Source organism: Macaca nemestrina, chromosome 1, assembly GCF_043159975.1.
Source record: "Macaca nemestrina isolate mMacNem1 chromosome 1, mMacNem.hap1, whole genome shotgun sequence".
NCBI classification, from domain to species: domain Eukaryota; kingdom Metazoa; phylum Chordata; class Mammalia; order Primates; family Cercopithecidae; genus Macaca; species Macaca nemestrina.
Genome location: NC_092125.1, coordinates 114,987,368 through 115,008,589, shown reverse-complemented (window position 1 = coordinate 115,008,589; position 21,222 = coordinate 114,987,368). Strand labels below are relative to the sequence as shown.

Genomic DNA, 21,222 nt, shown 5'->3' with positions numbered 1-21,222 from the left:
GTTATTGCAATGTCTCGGACTCTAATATCTACCTGAGGCCACAAAATCCAAATTTGAAAAACTCTATGACATTAGAGATGGGGACACAAGATATGCTGCTTTGACACCCAGCTAACAGAATGTGACACAGAAGGGGAGAGGAGCATTTCCCCTACTCCATGTGGCTTCTGGATGTTAAGGGCTCCAGAGGGCCCAGTTTAGCTTTGGCATCCAGTGGTGCCCATGGGTTCTAGCACCCATGGCTCTAGTGGTGATGAAACTGCCACAATCTGTACTTGCTCCTAAGCAGAAGGGGACATCATCAGCAGGGTCTTCAAGTGTCACTCACAGCCTGGGGTGGGAGCAGGTACAGACTGTGAAACGGTCTTAACCATTTCTAGAAAGTGAAGAGAAATCCAACGTGGTTAGAACATACATAAGTGGTAAAATTAACTCCCTAGAAGAGCTAGGGTCAAAGAAGAAAAGATATCCCTGGAGTGGAAGTGGAGGTCGGGGGGAACCGCTCCATGCCAGACCGAAAAAGGGGATTGGAAGGAAAGGAGGGCATTGCCAAAGTCAAGCTTGCCAGACTTTACACACATCTCCCTTAGTCGATTCCCAATGACACAAATGTGGTAATCTTAACAATAGAACTTCATTGAGAACAGAAGTTCTGAAAATGTATGGGATGTTGGTATTCATCTACTCATTCATTCATTCAGTGAATATTTTTATGAGCTTCAATTTCTGTCCCAGGCTTCCTCAGCAGCAGAGGGAAACATCAGTGGAGGCTGGAGGTATCATTCACAACACTGGGTAGAGGCAGCAACGAGAGCACAGGTAAGGTACAGAGGAATGAAAGGGTCCTAGCATTTCTCTCTGCACCAGGTATAAATCGGTGCCTAAAATGGGGCTGGGCTCTGCCCCTTGAGCTCACAGCCTACGGGGAAAGAAAGAGAAAAAGCAATGCAAACAAACAGATAAAAATGTAACTATAAATTTTAATGACTGCTATGAAGAATAAAACCCACTGTAGTTATAGAAACACAATTGAGAACACTTTCATAAGTAGGTGATGAATGACTCTCTGTGGAAGTGACATTTGAGCAAAGACCTCAAAGACAAGAGTCATACACATAAGAAGCAGGGAAAATGTTGTGTGTGTGTGTGTGTGTGTGTGTGTGTGTGAAGGCCCTAAGGCATAAGAAGTCAGGCGTGTTCAAAGAACTGAAAGGAGATGAGCCCAGCAGGGAAATTAGCAGTGGAGGTGCAGTGTAGCCCAAGATAAGGTGTGCGAGGCAAGGCATGGGCCAGGCCATCCAGGGCTTTCAAGGTAGAGATAACAAGTTTATGTCTTAACTAAGAGGCAATGGCAAGATTTTAAAGGGTTTTAAGTAGATGAGCTCTATGATTTTGCAAGACTGGAAACCAGAAGACTCAGGAAACTCTCACAATAGTCCAGATAAAACCCAATAGTGACTCAGATTAAAGTGTTGGCAGAGTGAAGAAAAATAGATAGAGATGTATTTTGGGTATTGAAACTTCATGGGTTGAAAGATTAGATATGAAGTCTGAATAAGGAGGTACATTAAGATAATGCTGTGGATTTTAGTTTGAGAAACTAGGTGGTTGATGGTGTCATTTAAACAGAGATACAGAAGACTAGGGTGATAAATGGTTTTTACTTAAGGTGGACAGAATATTAACAGTGTTATGTCAACTTTGAGATGGCTCTTGAGAGGTCAAGAAGGTAATTCAATACACACATTCTCTCCCCAGAAGAGAAATTTGGCTACAGTTACAATTTCAGGTGTGCATAACATACAGATAGTAGTTAATTGCATGGGAAGAGATGAATCACCGTGGGTGAGGGTTCTTGAGAAATATGAGAATTGAGTGTGAGATCATGCTAGGGACTCCATGCTTACCAATGGGTATAGGGAGAGATGCTAGCAAAAAGAGATAGAGAAGTGGCTAAAAAGGTAGGAAAAAATATATAGTGTGAAGCTAGAGAACTAAGAAACCAAAAAGAGCAAAAAGACAAGAATTGGCAGTTGTAGGTAACATTAAGAGCAATTATGGTGGAGTGTGGAGGTGGAAAATAGGAGGGCAGTATCAACAGAGAAATCACTTTTATGGACAACTGTTTCTGGAAGTTTGGTTGTGAGGCAGAACCAGAGCTCTGAGTTGTTCAGTGGGTGAGTGGATGCAAGGGGGGTATAAGGTCAAGGTATGTATATATGTAAAGTCAAGAGATGTTATGCTTGCAGGCTGATGGAATGATCCAGTAGAGAAGGAGACAGTGAAGATATGGGGCTGAGGAGACTAAAGTTCTCCAGGAGTCAACATGGGATAGGAACAAAGGAATATGTCAATGACTGGACCTTGATAGAAGGAGAGGGAATTTCTTAGTTTCATAACTAAGAACAACAAGAAGAGGATGGGTGCAAGAAACAGAGACATCTTGATGGTGTTGAGAAAACGTTTCAGTTTTTTCAAGTGAAGCATGAGGCAAAGTCATCAACTGAGAAAAGGCAGGAAAGAGGTGGGAGGTTTGAATAGGGAAGATGACGTAAGAGTTATCTTATGTCAGAGAGTTGGGGAGCAAGCTTACTGAGGTAATATGGTAGGACTCTGCCAGTGGTGAGAACTTATTGAAAATGTTGAGATTGTTAATTTTAAATGAAATAAGTCTAATTGTGAGAATTTCTCCATTTATGTTTAGCTGCTCAGGAATGGAAATGAAAATGATGGATCACTGAGTTCATCCTGGGAGGAGTTTTGCAATATGATTGTGATGGAAGGAGAGAAGAGCCAGGGGAATCAGGAGTGAGCAGAGAAATGATAATATTGATTGGATCACGGAACCGAAGCCAAACAAATAGCAGGAGAAGACAATGAATAGAAAGTGTTGGGATCTATGGACTGGGATTTATAATGTGGTTGAAGAAATTATGTAGGAGGATATTAGATTATGAATAAGAGACAAGGACAGGAAATTTCCAAGGTTAGAGAACAGGAGATCTCAAGACTTTGGAGGTGATGAGGGCTTCAGCGATGACAAGGTTCAAGGGAGGCAATGGCTTAGGTGGAGAGGAGGAAATGATCATTAGAGAACTAAGAGGCCAGTAAGAAGAGCATTCCTCAGTAATAAAAAACATCAAAAAAAAAAGAAGAAGAGGACAAAGAGGAAGAGGAAGAAGAAGAAGAAGAAGAAGAAGAAGAAGAAGAAGAAGAAGAAGAAGAAGAAGAAGGAAGAAGGAAGAAGGAAGAAGGAAGAAGGAAGAAGGAAGAAGGAAGAAGAATCAGAGAGGCAGAGAATGCCAGTGTTAATTCAAAATTGTCCAGGACAGAGATTTCCTGATAGACGGATAGGAAGATCTGGGTAACCTGGGAGTTACAGCCATGTGGTCAGGGGGCTGCATCAGGCCATTAGGACTGTAAACCATTAAACTAACTCCCCTAGTTAAGACTTGAGGTACTACATAACTTTCTGACAGTTTGTCTTCCTATGTACAATTTGTCTACAGGGAGAAAACTTTCAGTTAATGCTGAGGGGTCTGTCCCATAAAACTGACAGTAATATTTACAGTAGCAAATTAGCAAGTGGCTATTCTAATCATGGCTGTCATTGTCACTATTACTATCATCCTTATCATTATCACTAATATTACATTTCTATTTGTTACATTCTTACTATAGTCCAAATATTCTATCTTGTCAAGTCCTCACAATAACTACAATAGGTAGAGCATCATTTTCATTTTACAGAGGAGAAAACTGAGTCTTAGTGAGGGCAATCAGTTGTTCAAGCTCAAAGCCAGTATGTGGCAAAGCCAGGCCAGTCTGGGTCTATCACCCATGCTCTTTTTTAATGGGTTTGTAAGGCACAAGTCAGTGCCCCTGAGTGCAGTTGGCCTGGAAGCACTGGTAAGACTCATGCAGGGCTCTCTAACAGCCAAGCTTCGGGTCACGGCAAATTTACTAATTTGCAACACCCTGTGCAGCTTGTTGGTAGACAGCTGGTCCTGCTACAGAGAAGTTCCAATGTGGCCATCAAAACACACCAGAAAGTTTTACAACTGCAATTTTAAATACAATCTCAGAGTGATCTCTTGATCTAAAAAGATGAAACCATTTTAGGTTAAACTATTTTAAAGTTTACCTGGAAGAATAAACATTTATTCATTTATGTGTTCATTCATTCATTTCATCATTTCAGAGTTACCCCTCCCCATCATGGATTAGACAGTAAGAGGCCCTCTGGCCCTCCAGGTTCTCCTAGGCAGGGTGTGAGAGCCTGTGCAGCCACATAAGTCTCATCCCTTTGAAGCCACTTTAGCAAAGACTGGAGTTCTAGAAGCTCATGAACTCTCTGGCCCTTTCTTCTCTTTGGTTCTTGGGATTCTGCAGAAAGGAGGGCTGGCTACAACCAAATATTCAAAGGAAGTGATAAATTCCAGTAGCAGAGTATAGTTTCCAGATATCATCATCTTTAATTTGATCTCACAAGGCAACCTGTAAGATGGGTAATTTTATTCCCATTGTATAAATTAATACAGAGTTTGTCCTAAGACACACAACTGTGGTAGAGAGTGCTGGTCTGACTTCAAACCCTAAACTCATTTTATTTCCATGATACTCTTGTCTCAGTCTTTGATGCTCTCCTGATTTCTCCAAACCTGTCTGCCTCCCTCTACTCTCTCTTCCCAGGGGCTGAAGTACACTTGCTCGATGCCCTTTCCTTTCTCCAGAGCACTCCACCTGCCTCAGCCACTCGTCCTGCTCACTTCCCTTTCTCTCCCTGCTCACTTCTCCTTTCTCCCCTTTTTACCTTTGTATTCCTATAGCGAGGCCAAACTTGGGAGACTGGAGAACAGTATATGTTAAACTAATTTCCATTAATATTAAAATTATCAATATTTACTTCCCTCACCTTTGCAAAAGTATTAAAAATGTTTCAAGTTTTTATAGATGAGTCTCACTCTTGCCCAGACTGGACTCAAACTCCTGGGCTCAAGAAATCCTTCTACCTCAGCCTCCCGAGTAGCTGGGACTACAGCTGCATGCCACCATGCCCAGCTAAAAGTATTTTTAAAGAGGACCCTTATAAATCCTGATTTATTTCTGTAAATAACTTTTTCTTATAAAAATTATTACTAAAAATTTGGAAAAAATATAAAGAGCTTAAAAAGCCACCATAATTCTACCACTTGGGGAAGATGAGTGAAGAAGATGTGCAATGCATTCTTTCAAATTAATTTTCTGCATCATTTTTACATAACTGTTATTGTTCTCTCTGTATAACTTGGTGTCCTGCATTCTTCCATTTAACAGTGATATATCTTCAATTGGTAGAGTATGTATTACTATGTAAAGAATTTCCTGGGTAAAGAAAGGATTCTCTGGTGCAGAGAAAATATATGTAGACAATACAAGCGAATGGAAGTACCCAGGTCTTCCTGGGTTCTGGATCCAGGTCGAGATGTCCTTGGTGGATTTTTGAACATGTTCTTTACCCTACCCAGTGCCTTCTGCTCTCCCCCATGGCTGACCATAACGGTGGTCTACCTGTTCCTCTCCTGGATTCAGTCTATCCCTCACTCCTCCCACCCTCCATACTGAAGTTGAACCAGGACAGTCTCTTTGTCCCTCTAATTCTGGACAATGATTGGCTGGTTGGTCCCTAGGATTCTACCTTGGTTTCAAAGTGAAACATCCTTTTGTATCAAGCCCCAATCATAGCAAAATCATTTCCTATCTTTCATTTCCTTTTTCTCATATTCTAAGTAAACCCTTCTCACCTATGGGTTTATGTATTGAAATCTGGGAGTGGGAATGGAGTTAACCAGATCAGGCACATTCAGCAAAGCTGACCCCCTCAGTTATAAACTCAAGTTAGTTCATACAAACTCTTTCTCTGGCCTTTCTTGCTTCTGGATAACATGGCATGCATGTTCCCATACTATGGTCATTCACTCATAACTTTAAAAATTCAGAGGGAACTCTTGTCAATTCAGGGCAAAAATTTAGGAGGGGCATATTCAAAAAGTCCTTCTCTCCACCATGTTTGGGGAACACATGTTCCCCAGCATATGAAGAAGAGTCAAGTTTGCTACAGATTACTTTTTTTTGTTTTTTTAATGCAGTATGTACAGAAAACATCTAGATGACTCCTACTGTGAGAAGGCTTTGGATAGGCACAGAGATTTCTTAACCAGTTAAGTTACATAGCAGATGCGAGATTCTTGTCTCAGCAATAACCAGAAAAAGTGTTGGCATTTCACATATTCAATTGAATATCAAGTGACACCTACCTAGAACCCTTAATCTTAAGTTATTCTCACTTTCTAAAGGGAGAAATAAAAAAATAGGGCAACCTAGTTTTTGGATGCTTCAACATAATTTTAGATCATATTTTATTTCTAAATGACTTCTTGATGTCAAAATTCAATTATAACTAATAAGTATTCATTCTCCTAATTCCTTACAATGAAAGGAAGGTAAATGGTAAATGTCAGTGGAACTGATGATAAATAGCTATACTTCATCTTATTCTTTTTTTTTTTTTTTTTTTTGAGACAGAGTCTCGTTCTGTTGCCAGGCTGGAGTGCAGTGGCGCGATGTCAGCTCACTGCAACCTCCACCTCCCGGGTTCAAGCGATTCTCCTGACTAATGCAGGCTGGGCACGCTAGCTCACACCTGCAATTCCAGAACTTTGGGAGGCTGAGGTGGGTGGATCACCTGAGGTCAGGAGTTTCAGACCAGCTTGGCCAACATGGTGAAATCCCATCTTTACTAAAAAAAAAAAATAATAAATAAAAAATAAATTAGCCGGGTGTGGTAGTGTATGCCTGTAATCCCAACTACTTGGGAGTCTGAGGTAGGAGAATCACTTGAACCTGGGAGGCAGAGGTTGCAGTGAGCTGAGATCATGCCACTGTACTCCAGCCTGGGCAACAGAATGAAAGTCTGTCTCAAAAAAAAAAAATAATAATGCATATACATATTCATGTATAACCATGTTTCATATAAAATTTATAATAAGATCCTCAGAATAGTATTGTTGAGGATATAGATAAGAAAACATGCTTACAGAGTTTGTAACTAATTCACTCTATTATGTAGTTTATGAGAAACTGGGTTTTCTGAGTGTTCCTCTAGTTCTCTTTCAATATATCACTCTATCTCATAAACAATCTATTCTAGGGGACAAGAGACAGGCTTAAAAAAGGTATAAGATCACATAAATTTGAGGGACAGTAAGTTAACATTAAATAGAGTGGTTTTCACAAAACTCCTTCATCTTTAATTAGCTGTTATGTTCTTAAATATCTTCAAGAGTTGTATCTAATACACAGTGATTTCCATGCTCATTTGACCAGGAGCCATTTTTTTTCTTTTTTAAATGGAGAACTAGGTCTAAAAGGCCATAGGACTCACTTTGAATATACAAGATTATAGGAACATTTTTAAACATTAATCCAATTCAATAAATCTATGCTAAGAAAATTATCCAAAATATGGAGAATTCTATACTGCAAACTACATGGTTTATTATGAAAAGATATTGAAATAACTTAAATGCTCAACGATAGAGAAATGGTTAAGAAAATTATGGTAGTCCATAAAATATTACAAAACCAATAATAATGATAGAATGGACACTGTGATAATGAGTAGAAATTATAATCTATCTTAACTGAAAAAGGGGTGGATTTTTACAATTATTACAGCTATGTAAAGAAGCAAAGGCGCAGAAAGAAACAGAAAGAAAAATGCCAAAATCTTAACATCAATTATAATCGGGTTACACATTGTGAATGTTTTGCTTTTCTTTTTCTGTATTTTCCATGTAGTCTATGAAAGACTTTAGTACTAGATCAGCCAATGCTATCCTACCTTACCATGCAGAAGGACATTAGGAACAATCTCTGGATGTCCAGTTATAAGAGATTCCCCCAGAGACTGAGCCATTTCTGGGTCGGGGGCAGGACTGGAAATTAAGTCAGGATTCCCTTTGGAATCAGTAGTTGGTTAGCTAAGGGCATTCCTCCTTGGTGAGTTTTGTTCCTTCCCTTGACCACTGTCCCCCTATTTAACCTGAGGATGCTGAATGCAGTGTAATTAGTGGAACCAGATGGTTGTGAGTAGATCACTGAGCACAGCCATTGGTCCTACAGGGAAATGTCTCTGGGCAGGCACTCCACTGATTTGTGAGCCAAGAGTGCCATTTCATAATTACTGAGACACACTTAGGAAGGATATGTACTGGGGTTTAGAGCATGGTCTTTGGAGTCTGACAGTTCTGGATTTGAATCCCAGCTCTTCTACTGAGAGTAGCTGTTTGGCCTTGGGAAAATTCCTTAACTTTTCATACCCTCAGTTTCCCCATCTGCAACCTGGGAATAATACTCTGTACTTCATAAAGTCATTTAAAAGATTAAATGATATAATGTGTGCAGAGGGCTTGGTACTGTGCCAAATAGTCAATAATGACAGGTAACTATAATTATTAGCTGCTGTAATCATAGCTCTTCCGTATTTTAAAGTACTACTGTATGTTAAAGATGTATGTTTCTTTGCATTTTTCCTGAAGTCTGTAAAAAGTTTTCATTAATTAAAAGCAAGCCAATTAGGAAAGGACTCCTCTATTTTATGGATAAGCCAGCTGGGGGGTCATTTATTATTTCTCCTGAATTGTTAGCTTTTGAAGCTCCTTAGATTCAACATCCCTTTTAGTGGGATCCTCATTTCGATAATCCACCCTCAAAGAATTCCATCCAGTTAGTGAGGCAAGTTATTCCTTTCCTGAAACCACACGGGTCCTTCTAAACCGAGTCCCTGCTCTTTCTCTGTTTGATTTCTTAAAATAGTTTCTGAAGATTTTAACCACAGCTGAATCAAAACTAACCAGCCTGTAATTTCCTGGTATGTCCCTATGGCTTTTCTTTTAAAACAACACACACACACACACACACACACACACACACACACACACACACACACACAAATAGCATTACATTGGCAGGTTTCCAGTGTTTTGGAGTTTGGACCGGAGGAAGCTGGAAGGTGTCTGTGAAAACTACTCTAATTTCTCTTTGTCTCTCTTTTGGAGGAGGCTCTGGGTTGCTTGGGGCTTCATCATGATGTATTATCAAATGTAGACACTTTTAATTTTGAATTGTTTTAAGAATAGTTTACCAGTGTTACAAAAAGTTTCCCTAGTTCTTTACCACCTATCTTCCTTCTCTTCAATTCTAGTACCTCAGGAAATAAGGCACTTTGTACCATGCATATGAGCTAGCAAAAGAACGAACTATTCTTTTACAAAAAAGATACGCTTTCTAAAAACATCTAAGGAAATATGGACGACTTATTTGAATTCATAAATTAAAAGCACAGTTGGAATATATTTGGATCTTCTCCCAAAACCTGTGCAAACATTCTGAGCTCAACACAAAGGAACCTAAGACTAGATTTTATTTGGCCAATTATTTAAATAGTTAATGACTTTTTGTATCGTAGCTTTTTTTCATTTCTTTTTATTATGAAGTGTTTTCTTTTAGTTGAATTATCAATATAAGGAAAATATTTGGGTTCAAAATTGTCTTGATTTTAAATGTGCTCATAATTAATATATAATACAAAAGTTGAAGTTAAAAGTTGAAGTTAATAAAATATAACTCAATGTAACTCACATAAATGTGAGTAGATATATAATATTCAGATAATGACTAAATCAAAATGGATCAGAATGAAAACCAAACAATTTACTTTATAATTATAAGGAACATGATGAGAATATGTGTGTTCAGTACACTGCTTTTGTAAATGTTTCAGTGTTTGTTGAATTAATAAATTAGCAACATATAGAAATAAAAATGCAAAAGCAAATGTTGAGATAAGGATGTAAGAAAAATATATTTCTAAACAAAACACTTTTATTTAAGTTTTAAGATATAATAAAATCAAACTAATTTAGAATTATTGTGTGAGAAAGTCATATTCAGAAGTTCTAAAATGCTAAAATATGTTTATGGAAATACAATACATTTTCTTCATGATATTTATATTTGGAGTTCATCAACAAGGTATTTCCAAATAAATAAATGTTTTCAGATAGATTTAAGTTATTTGCAATTAGAGGCTGGCATTTGTATACCAGAAATTTACATGCTGAAGGTTTTAAAACTGTTCATTTTAGAAGTATCTTTCCTCGTATTTCTTATAATATGAATTACCCAGCAAGCTTTCTTGCAAAGCAGAAAGCAAAAGCAATGTTAACCATAGCCCAGACTAAAATGTTATTAAAAGCAATGAAGTTGAAAAGAATGATATTTCTTCACTGTATTTGGCAATTAAAACTATATTTATCTTTTTTTCAAAAGTTTTGATTGATTAAAACAGGATCAAATATATAGTGAAACACTAAAACGTTAGAACAGGTACCTAGTTATATTACTTATTTTTGCCCTCACTTTCACCTAAGATTTTCTATAATTTCTATTACAGATATTTTTCAAGCACTGATTCTTAAAAATACAATTTCAAAAATTAAACATAGAATATACAAAACACTCTTTGGGTTGTACAGATGTAAGCAATTAATTAACATTTGAAAGACAACATCTACATAGATATGTTGATGTTAAAAAGTTGGGGAGTCAGTCACTAACCTTGTAGAAATTTCAGAATCTCACTGTGGGTTCAGGAAAGATGAAAAGATATAGGTAAAGTCCTCTTTTCTTTTTTTCATATTCTAATCCACAGCATGGTGTCAGCTTTGCATACTTTCTGCTTGTTTCGTTTATTGCCAAACTCCTTGGCTGACCAGCATTGGCCTTGATGGTTTCAACTGACCTCTTAGGCAGTGTTGTTGAAATGAACATCAATGATATCATCCCACAAACAACTGCCTTCATCTCCCCTTTACCAGGAGTATTTTCCTGATTGTATTCCATTCCAACGTGTTTTCATCAATTTATTTAGCACTTACTCATACGGTTGTGACTCAGAGATTTGGGGTTGGTGCTTTGGGAACCCAAAATAATGGAGATGTCATATTAGATTATGTAATCATTGGCTCTTAATTGCTCAAAAGTTCTCTTACTGTATTAAATACTTAAAAGAAAATAAAAACTCTAAGGTTCATGCCCCAGTTACCCAGAACTCTCAAATTTTCAACAGATAAAGATTATTTCCCTATCTTTAGAACCTCTTAATTGTATTATTAGAGCTCACATTTCAAAGAAATGCTGAGTAAAATAATGGTGCAAAAATATTTTTATATTGTTGCAAGCTTTAAAAACGTTTTCCAAGCTACTAGGATATTTTATTTGTTTTTACTTAAAATTTGTTAACTGAAACCTACAATCTACTCCTATAATAAACAATTAATGATGCAGTAAGTGGTAAACAAGTAAATTGCTGCTCTTTAGCGCACTATTTCTAAGTGCTGTGGGAAAGGGCAAAGCAAACAGAAACTGCAGAAATTTTTGCAAGAATTACAGTCTGCTTTTTATAATTCAGATTCCCATATGGCATTGGAATTTAAACAGGCAAGAGATGTTTCTATACTAGTTTCAAATTTTCCAATTTTTCTTCTGCCAAGTCTTAATTACCCTGAGTACTTCTTAATGTACAACTCCCCCAACACGATGGAAAGAGTTTCACTAGATGGAAAACTATGTTATCAATTGTGGTAATATGAGTAGAATTTTTCTGGGCACAATATGTACCACCCTAAGAAGATGCTATATGGGAATTATCTCTAAAAAACATAAAGCCCTATATTGAAATAGAAGGTGGCATTATTATTTTTTTTTACAATTATCTTGCTGAGAGGCCAATTCAAATAGGAAACCTAGGTTTTGGGGGTCTTGAAAAGGTGAAGAAGGCACTATTGGAACATTTTCACTTTTCTCTTTTTGCTTCTGTGAATTGATTTTGCCTTTTCCACTTAAGGCAAAAAGAAATGACTTCATATGCAAATCCATTTCATACATACACATGCAGACACAAACATTACATATGTACATACTGAAGCACTGGGCTTTCCAAACATAATTCAGCATGATTTGGAAAATAAGAAAAACATCTTATTTTGGGCTATGATGATAGCAAATGGATGTGAACCTGGTAGCAGTTTGCTAACAGCATTTTGAAATATTTTTCATATGCAAATATGAGTCCTTGGAAAACACACAGATTGATTTCTATAAGCAAATTAAACAAAAAATCCAGGTATGAAGAAATTATCAGATGTGTAATATAGCAGTAGAAGTGGTGGATTGTTGCTGAAATATTCAGATTATTATGAAGGTACCGATATGCCTATTATTTTAAAAGGCACATCTATAGAGTATCATATAAACTATCTTAAATAGTCAGACCTGAACTGTGAGGGTTCCCCGCAACTGTCCTTTTCATATTAGTTTTCCTGACTCCCTGTCTCTTCCCTGGGTCCCTTCTTGGCTACAACTTTATTATATAAATATACTGCCATAGAAACAATCTTGGGCACATGCTTTGAATATTGTAACCTTCATATTTTAGGGAACCGATTTTTAATGGGTTTATCACAACCCCTCCAGATCTTTGGACAGCCTTTTTCCTAAGAAGTTGAGGTGACAGCCAAATTTGCCAGGTAACACTTAATGGTAGGCTTAAGAAGAGAGGAAGTGCCCCTGGAGAAACCTGGCTCCATTTCATTCACCGTTTGCCCTCTTTAGAAAACCCACCAGATTGTACGGTACCTTCTTTTCATTTTCCCGTCGCTGTTGGTCCTTAAATTTAATCTGGAGAAGTTGAAATTTCAAGAGTTTCCCTATCAGTGGTAAGGTTAATTTCTCTCCGCTATCCATAATTGCTTTTGCTGCCATTAACACCTATAGAGAAACACAATTATGAGAAAAAGTGATGTTTTATAACCTTTGGCACAGTCTGTCAGTGATGAAAAGATGAAAGGAAATTTTATATTTTATATTATTTGCCATACTGGAAAGATACCTCATTGCTGGCTGAAAAAAAAGGGAAAAAATGCCTCAATGCTACAGAGAGGGGCATTTACCCTCTACTTTAAATAAATTGAATTGTCTGAATATCGACTTCTTTTTCCAATAAGGCAGAGTGCTTCCAACGATGGTGTTAAACTCAGACTCCAGGAAAAGGGTAGAGAAAAGACAGGCTGGCCTCCATTTTAGGATGACTGATAGGGTGATTCACGCTACAGAAAGTCTATTGTTGTTTGGCGTAGCCAGTAGTCCAATCTGTCAAACTTTGACTTATTAGGACATTATAAATTAAATAGAGTTTTATAATAGTGGAAATGACTATGTTAGCAGTCTTTTATTTCTTTGTAACTAAATTCAAATGAAAGATAAAAGCTGCTTGACACAAAGGCGCCATATGAATGTTGCTCCCCCCTGCAACTTAATGTTGATCATGTTGGTATGCAGCCTAATTGGGGTGAAATAAGGTTATTGAGTTTTCTTTGGGTGACGACAGCCACTAGGAACATACACCTGTATTGTCCAGATGTGTGGCACTGACAGCCTGTTTTATGACTGTGTTTTTTACAGCTTGTTTCCCCTAAATTTCACACAACGCTCTAACATCTGGGCCCTTTTCCTTGGAGCCCTATAACCACTTTATTTACTGCAAAAAAAATAAAATCACGTAAAATATACCATAAAAAGTAGTTATGTGTTTCTCTTTATTCATGTTGTCTCCCTAATAAAGTTCACCTCTGCCTGAAGCACTGTCACAGAAGTAATCTAGTTGAAGTATTTTTTGACTTTTGTTTTTAAGCAAGCATCATATTTATTTATAACCTTGGGATGAATTAGGTGTTACTAAAATGTTCTGACATGTTGCTTTTCTCCCCCCTTGGAGTAATCACTCCTGGGGCACATATGGTGTCAATTTCAGGCCCTTGGTCTCAGACAATGACTGCGCATGCTGCATCTCACGGAGCTGTATCTTGTCTGAGCTCTTGGTCAGGGCTTTCCTGACCAGTCCAGTTCCTTTTGACTTGTTACTTCGCCAAGGGAAATAGCCGGAAGAAAGGGAGGTACCTATTTTCCTCTAACTGCAGAAGGCTCTATGGATTACCATGTGCCAAAATGTAACTGGACCTCTTAGAGACCACATTGGGGTTTCCCGCATTGCATCACAGAAGGGGAAAGCCAGAGAAAGATTCCTTTAAAGCTGCCTTTTCTAAAAACCAAAGGAACTAACCAAGTATCAGAAATCTTTGCATTTGTCTAAGTGAAGACTCTAGGAAATACGGTGCTTTGCTTTTTATGGCAGCTCTGCTCCTGCTAACACGATTTAGGGAAAGGGACATGATGGCTGTGATTTCTGGGAGCAGAAAGATGTAGCAGTACACCTGCAGAACCTCACCATTTAACGATGACCAGATCCCACGTGGAAGGGGATCCTAAGGGTACGGCAGGTCAGGCGTTTACTGTAAAGTGAAAGCTGTCTGACTGGATCCAATCCCAAGAGTAGATGTCAATATTTGGTTTGCATTTTTCAATGCCAGCTAAATACTGTGCTGACAATCAGGCTCTGTGACATCTGATTCAAAACATTCAAATGTGGGTTTTTAAAGGTCATGGCAGTCTAGTGTTTCCCTCTAATACAAAGATAATGACAGCGCTGAAGGGAAGTCAACACTGAAAAGGGTTACCCCAGAGAGGCTGTGGAGTCTCTTTTCCTGATGACCTGTGAAAACAGGATATTCACCTATGTCTGGGGGGTTTGGGTGAAGCCTGCCTGGCGTCATGGCGATGGACGGGATGTCTCTGGAGGTGATTTGTTTAGGAGTCTGTGAATGTTACCTCACTGTGTTAAAATGTACTCAAAGCACAACGAAACATCCTGAGAGAAAAGTATTTTGCAGGCCATGATAGTTATTACTGGTTTGTCTAAAACTATATGTGGAGTGCTGGTTTCAAACAAAAATCCAGCACAGCATCAAAGTAACGGTGAGGTCCTGCCCTGACATGGGGAGACAGGTGATGAGGGGCTTCACCAGTTTGCCAGGCACCCATGCTCTCATGACATACGGACACACACACAGAGAGAGAGAGCAGTGGTGGACAGGCAGCCTTGAGGAGTGCCCTGGGCGCTGTCCTCCTCCCGAACTGCCCTCAGGCTGCCCACATGGAGGCAGACTCGATGTGCCACATCCTGCAGAAAGGCACAGCCTGCCCCGGTACTATTAGGAATGGCAGAGGCCAGGCATACTTGGCCTCCCCCAGGGTTGCTCTGAAAAGGCTTGACTCTCTAAATGCCACTTTCTTTCTGCGCATCCCCCAAAGGGAATGATATTGTGAATTACTGGAATAATTAATGAAAATGGAAGTCTATGCTGAACTCAAAATCTGAGACAACATTTTCATGGTATGTGGGTCCTTCTTAAAAGAGGTGGAAAAAGAAAAATGTTCACAAATTAATTTCCTTTCAAAATTCTTTCTTCTTATGCCCCATAATTCACAATGCTACCCATTCAGTAGCCAGTAGTTTGGTCTCAGATGAAAAACAAATGTTTCAGGAATCTTTGTTTGAAGGACAAGTTTTTGAGGGAAGAAAAGTTAAAGAGACAGAATTTAAGAGGAAATGTACCTTTCCACATAACATCTCCAAAGGCTTCTCCTCCCTGACCTTAGTTGTATTAATTAAAATCATCATCAAATCTTCAACACTCTAGCACTGCAAAGATTATTTGCCCATCATCTATGTCAAAATATGTGTGTGTACCTGTGCACATGTGTGTGCACTATGGGATAAGCTAGCCAGGGCTATAGTTATTGGGGAGATGAGAGACATAAGAGAATGTGGGAGCAGTGAGTGGCAGTGCTTGAGGAGTAATCAGGCAAAAATCTAAGCTTCCAGAACTAGTCAGAAAAACAGTCCTAAATGGGTTAAAACCTTAGTGCTCTTTAAGCCAAAATGTCCAGTAAATGTGCTTGGCATGAATCAGGCACTCAAAAAAGCATGAGTCTTATGGGCCAGTGAGACTTATTAAAATGGAGAAGACTGTTGCCAGGCAAAGCCTGTGTCTCCTGGACCTCTTCAGGTCAGCTCTCCAGGCAGAGAGGCCTGCTAGGACCGGAGAGAGGCTCTACACTGAATGACCAAAGGTCACTCAGTTCCAGGAATGATTGGTGAAGGAGGAAATCAAGCTTCAAAGAGTGCAGCTGAGGCAGAAGCCATGTTTATGTTTTATTGCGTGAAGATATTTAAGGGGTCTAGATGCTTTTTCTCTGTTAGGGAGCTTGTAATTCTGTACACACTAAGAAGTAAAAATATTTCCTTTATCACTGACCTGGTTTAAAGACTTACATCATATTTACTATCTAATGATTTGATCCTACAAAAATATACCAAATGAGCCAAATTATTTCCTTGCCTGAGGATCAGGTCCACCTACAGACACTAGTGTCCTCTCTCCTTCTAAGCATTCCTCCTCTCTCTAGAACCTCCCTACATTAGTAAGCACAAGCCCAATGCTTAGAATTGCCCTAGGCGCTCTCATGGAAACCAAATGTATGCATGCATGTATGTGTGTGTGCATACATATGTACATAGGCACATTTATACATATATGCATATATGTGCATACATAAGACAGATAAATAGAGAGAGAGAGAGAGACAGAGAAAGAGAATGGACTCCCATGAAGCCTGCTGTATGATTTCCCTTTTATGTTTACAAGAAGTCCCATGAAGCAGTTTGAATCATTGCTTAACCTGCTGCATATTCGAGGTTGCATAAAGATTTGGATCTGGATTTCTCTTGCATAGAACAGGTTATGGGAGTGAGGTGGCAGAGGAAAGGGCAAGCTGTGGTTGTGTGAAGCAGAGGGAAGAGGGGTAGTAGAAGAGAGATGGTCTGGGAGAGCACTTTCCCTCCAGGAGCTCCAAATATCCACCAGTTTCCCTAAAAGAATCCTTTGGCTTCAGGGACTTTCTTGGAGGCCCATAGTGTTTATTGCAGTAACTGTAAAAATTCACAAAATATGACTTCATACTTAACCTATTTTGGGGAGGTGAATGACTTAGGATTGCTTTGGATATATAAAGTCCTCAGCAAACAGAAGCAGAATCCATCAGCTAGAGCTTGACTCAGTTCAGACTAGCACAGGGCTGGGCAAACAGGTTTTCAGCACACATCCTTTTGGGTAGCTCATTTCTCTAACATATGATTGATTAAATAAAGTAAGAGTATAATAGTTCTTATCACGGTAAAAAGTATATACACATATATGTATATTCAAACACAAACGGGATTATGTTATTCACATTAAGTGCTTTGTGGTTTGTGTTTTTACATAAAAACACATCCAGGACAGCTTTCTGTGCTGATATGTTTTGCTTATGTATATGGTTTTTAATAAATAGCATAGCCGCCTATTGTGTGGGTGTTTGCTCATTTATTTAACTAGTTCCCCATTGATAGACATTTAAACAATTTCAGTTTTCCTTTTTTTCTATGAAGTGCGTGTGTGTTTTTGTTAGTGGCATTTTTGTTCCCACCAAAACTGTATGAAAGGGTCCATTCCCCCACTTCCCATATAAACAATGAGTATTCTCCAACTCTTATTTGTTGATATTAGTGCTAATAGTTTCTCTGTGATGATGAAAATATTCTTTATCTGTAATGTACAATATGGTAGATGCTAAACCACATGTGACTATTGAGTACTGTAATATTGCTAATGAGATTAAAAAAACAAATTTTAAATTTTGTTTTTAATTGATTACAATTAAAATTAAAGTGTAAATAGCCACAAGTGGCTAGTGGCTATTGTTTTGGTCAGAGAAGGTCTATACGATAGGGAAAAGTGAAATATGGTATTTCATTTAAAATAATATTCATTTAATCATCCCATGACTCTGTCCCTCTTATTTGATTCCCAAACTGAAAGGAATGATACCTTTTCAGCACCATCCTTGGCAAATTTTATTAATGCAGGAGATGCTTACATACACGTATTGAATAACAATGGCGTACTCAGATTTACACAGTGCTAAAGGTGAAGAGTAAGGAAAATCTATGGCTTCCAAGCTAACATACTGCTTGCGGCCACACAAGAAATTTGTCTTTGTTTGGATTTAGATAAACAGGGCTGGTATGGGGCAAGAATAGGAAGAATACAGAATTTGCTTCTGGTTCCTTTCTGTTACCTTTTTAAATCTCTCTGTTACACCCCTCCCACTTCTAGCTACCAGATACGCCTTTTTGCTTTCTAAATCCTTCCTGCCATGAAAATAGAAAACATTTAACTTGGTAGCTCACTTTGAATAAAGTTTATTTATACCAGTGCATTAGCTATGTTTTGAGATTTTTATTTATTATAGAATGAAAGGGACTAGTGACTGATGAAGTAATTTCGAGCAATAAGTAACAGGTGTGGCAGTTTAGAATTTAGGGGTAGGAGGTAATCTGGAAATTTGAAATGCCTAAGTCTGGCTCCGGGTAAACACAGTTTCAGCGTTCGTGGTGCTTGTAGGCCAAGGGTGAGAGCAGCACCCTGGGCTTCCCTGCCTGGAGTTGCTGTTATACTCCAGGCCTGGGTTATTCAGGGGAAAGGCTCTGAAGGGAAAATGGAACTTCCCCTCCAGCCAGGGTCAGAGGAGGATAAGCACCAGAGAGGGTGGGTGGATGACCGGGGCTGAACAAAGGGGAGGCAGCAACTCTGTATTGTGGGAGAGGAGTAAAGGCAAAATAAACCTGCTCTAGCAAGTAAGATCTGGGACCTACCTGTGTGTGCCTGTGTACGATGTGTGTGGGCATGCAGTGTGTGACTTTTGTGATGTATCAGCGGGTCCCATCCCCTGGTTAGGACCAGTTCCTAAACTGTCCATGGCCTGTTAGGAACTGGGTCACATTGCAGGAGGTGAGTGGCAGGTAAGGGAGCATTACCGCCTGAGCTCTGCCTCCTGTCAGATCAGTGGTGACATTAGATTCTCATGGGAGCCTGGACCCTATTGTGAACTGTGCGTGAGGGATCTAGTTGTGTGCTCCTGATGAGAATCTAATGCCTAATGTTCGGAAGTGGAACAGTTTCATCATGAAATCTTCCTGCTCCCCACTCTGTGAAAAAATTGCCTTCCACAAAACCAGCCCCTGGTGCCAAAAATGTTGGGGACCGCTGGTATACATGAGTGCATGCCCATGTGTGCACAAAATATGTGTGTTTGCATAGCTGCCTTTGGGGTTTATTCAGATTATTAAAATACACTCAATATATTAAAAACACTGTCAAAACTGATTTGCACCTATTGAAGAATTGATAAAAACAGAAAAAGATTATGAATGTTTTTGATTGGCATTTTAAAAAGAATACTGATGACTATTTACCATTTCTATCTAATTATCCTGCAGAATACAAGGGGCTATGTTTATTATTAAATATGTCATATTAAATACATACAATTTATTCATCATAGTTAAGCTATGTTGCCATATATTCTATCTTTAAAGTTTACTGCTTAGGTAGTATGATTGTTTGCTTATGCATTCTGCTTTTATCTTACATCTTGTTATGTTTCCTTATATCATTAGAAAGTCAGAGGAACTATTGCCCCAATGTGTGTCTTTGAGTGGTCTGTGCGTGTGTGTGTGTGTGTGTGTGTGTGTTTACAGGTTTAGAGTGAAAGGCTGTTTAGATGGGCCCGATTCTGCATATCTGATGAAAATGATGGAAGAGCAGATGATTTGCAAATGATTGAAAAGGGCCACTTGTATTGAGATGTTCTCACATAAGATTCCAATGGGGAATTTTAGCTCCTTTGGTACAAGGTATGATGAATCAGTTGAGGAAGCCATAACTATGTATCTGAAACTGAATGCAAAAGTGCAGGCTCCATTTGCATTCCAGTCTTCCCACAAATCACCACAGAGCCTCAGGCAAGTTACTTAACCCTTCTAAACCTCATCCTTTTAAAATCTACAATGGTGGCACTATTGACATTTTGAGCCAGGTAATTACCATAGGAGGTTTTTCTGTGCATTGGAGGATGTTTAGCCAATCCCTGTATTCCACCGAGCTGTGACAACCAAAGGGATCTGCAGACATTGCCAAATGTTCCCTTGGGGGCAAAATTGTCCCAACTGAGAACAGAAAGAACTACAGAAAGAGAATACAAGTAGTGTTGACTTCATAATTCTGTACCCAGAATTAAATGAGATAACCCATGTAAAAACTTTGCATGATGAATGACATATGCATGACAAATGTTCACTAAAGTCAGTACTTATGGTTATTCATACATGCAGGACAGAGTTGGGATTTTTGAAGATCCCACAGCCCAAGTTGTGAGAGCAGAGAACGGAATGGAACGAGGAGCAACTGGGCAGTGAGACAGTGACCTGAATTTATCATCAGCTGGCCATAACCTGGCTACCCCTTTTATTTAACCCTCTGTCCAATGTGAAAAGGACAAATTGAGATCTGTTTAGAGAGAAGCAGAGATAAAAAGAGAAGGTGTAAAAATGTATTTTGTTATGGTGCAGTGTATAATGGGGAGGATGTAGAGGAAAAAATATGCTATTAATTTCTTCTCAGATGTGAGATGGAGGAATTCCATGAATAGTGTTCTGTAATTTTACAGCCACCTTTCCTGTTCCCTCTGCTCCCTTCCCTCCTTCATTCTTTCTGCATTTATTTAGGGCCAACTATATTGTAGTTATTGCATTACTTGATCCTGTGTGTGTCTAGTCTATCCAATTCACATTCTTTAAGTAATGAGTAATTTCCAATGAGGCATAATTGAAAAAACAGCTGAAAGGATAAGGGTAGTAGTGAGAGAGGGCTATAGAGAGAAACAGAAAAAAAGAAAAGAAAAAGAACAGGAATGACTGAAACATATTTTCTCACTTTGAGAAGAGGAAAAGAAAATAATCAAGCAATATTAAACTGTCTATACATAAATTTAAAGGTGACTGAAGATATAGGTTCCATATAGATCATACTGTCTGTCCAACACAAATGGAACGTTGTGAAAGTGCTCAGACCACAGCTTGGTGAGAAATTCATAATGATGATAAATATCTGTAGCAGGTGACTCCTAGATCATTTTCAGCTGTCCATAATTAAACTGGTATCCATCTCTCGACAATGTCAGGGCTGTAAAATAATTCCAGTCATTGGACCCCTTACATCTGTGCTGAAATGAAATAATATTTGGCAGTAACAAGGAGTCACTGAAACTAAATAAACAACCCCT

At 38.6% G+C, this 21,222-nt stretch overlaps 1 protein-coding gene across 10 annotated transcripts in view; it reads right to left on the bottom strand.

Annotated features, from left to right (window-relative positions):
- LOC105479093 (sperm associated antigen 17) overlaps positions 1-21,222 on the bottom strand; it is a 238,413-nt gene that overhangs the window by 150,989 nt on the left and 66,202 nt on the right. For all 10 annotated transcript variants that reach the window (XR_011617612.1, XR_985679.2, XR_985680.2 and 7 more), the window contains exon 4: positions 12,739-12,870. Coding sequence is in view for 7 of the 10 variants with exons in the window: in XM_071087029.1 (XP_070943130.1) it covers positions 12,739-12,870 (132 nt within the window). In the remaining 3 variants the exon portion in view is untranslated. The remainder of the gene's footprint in view (positions 1-12,738; positions 12,871-21,222) is intronic.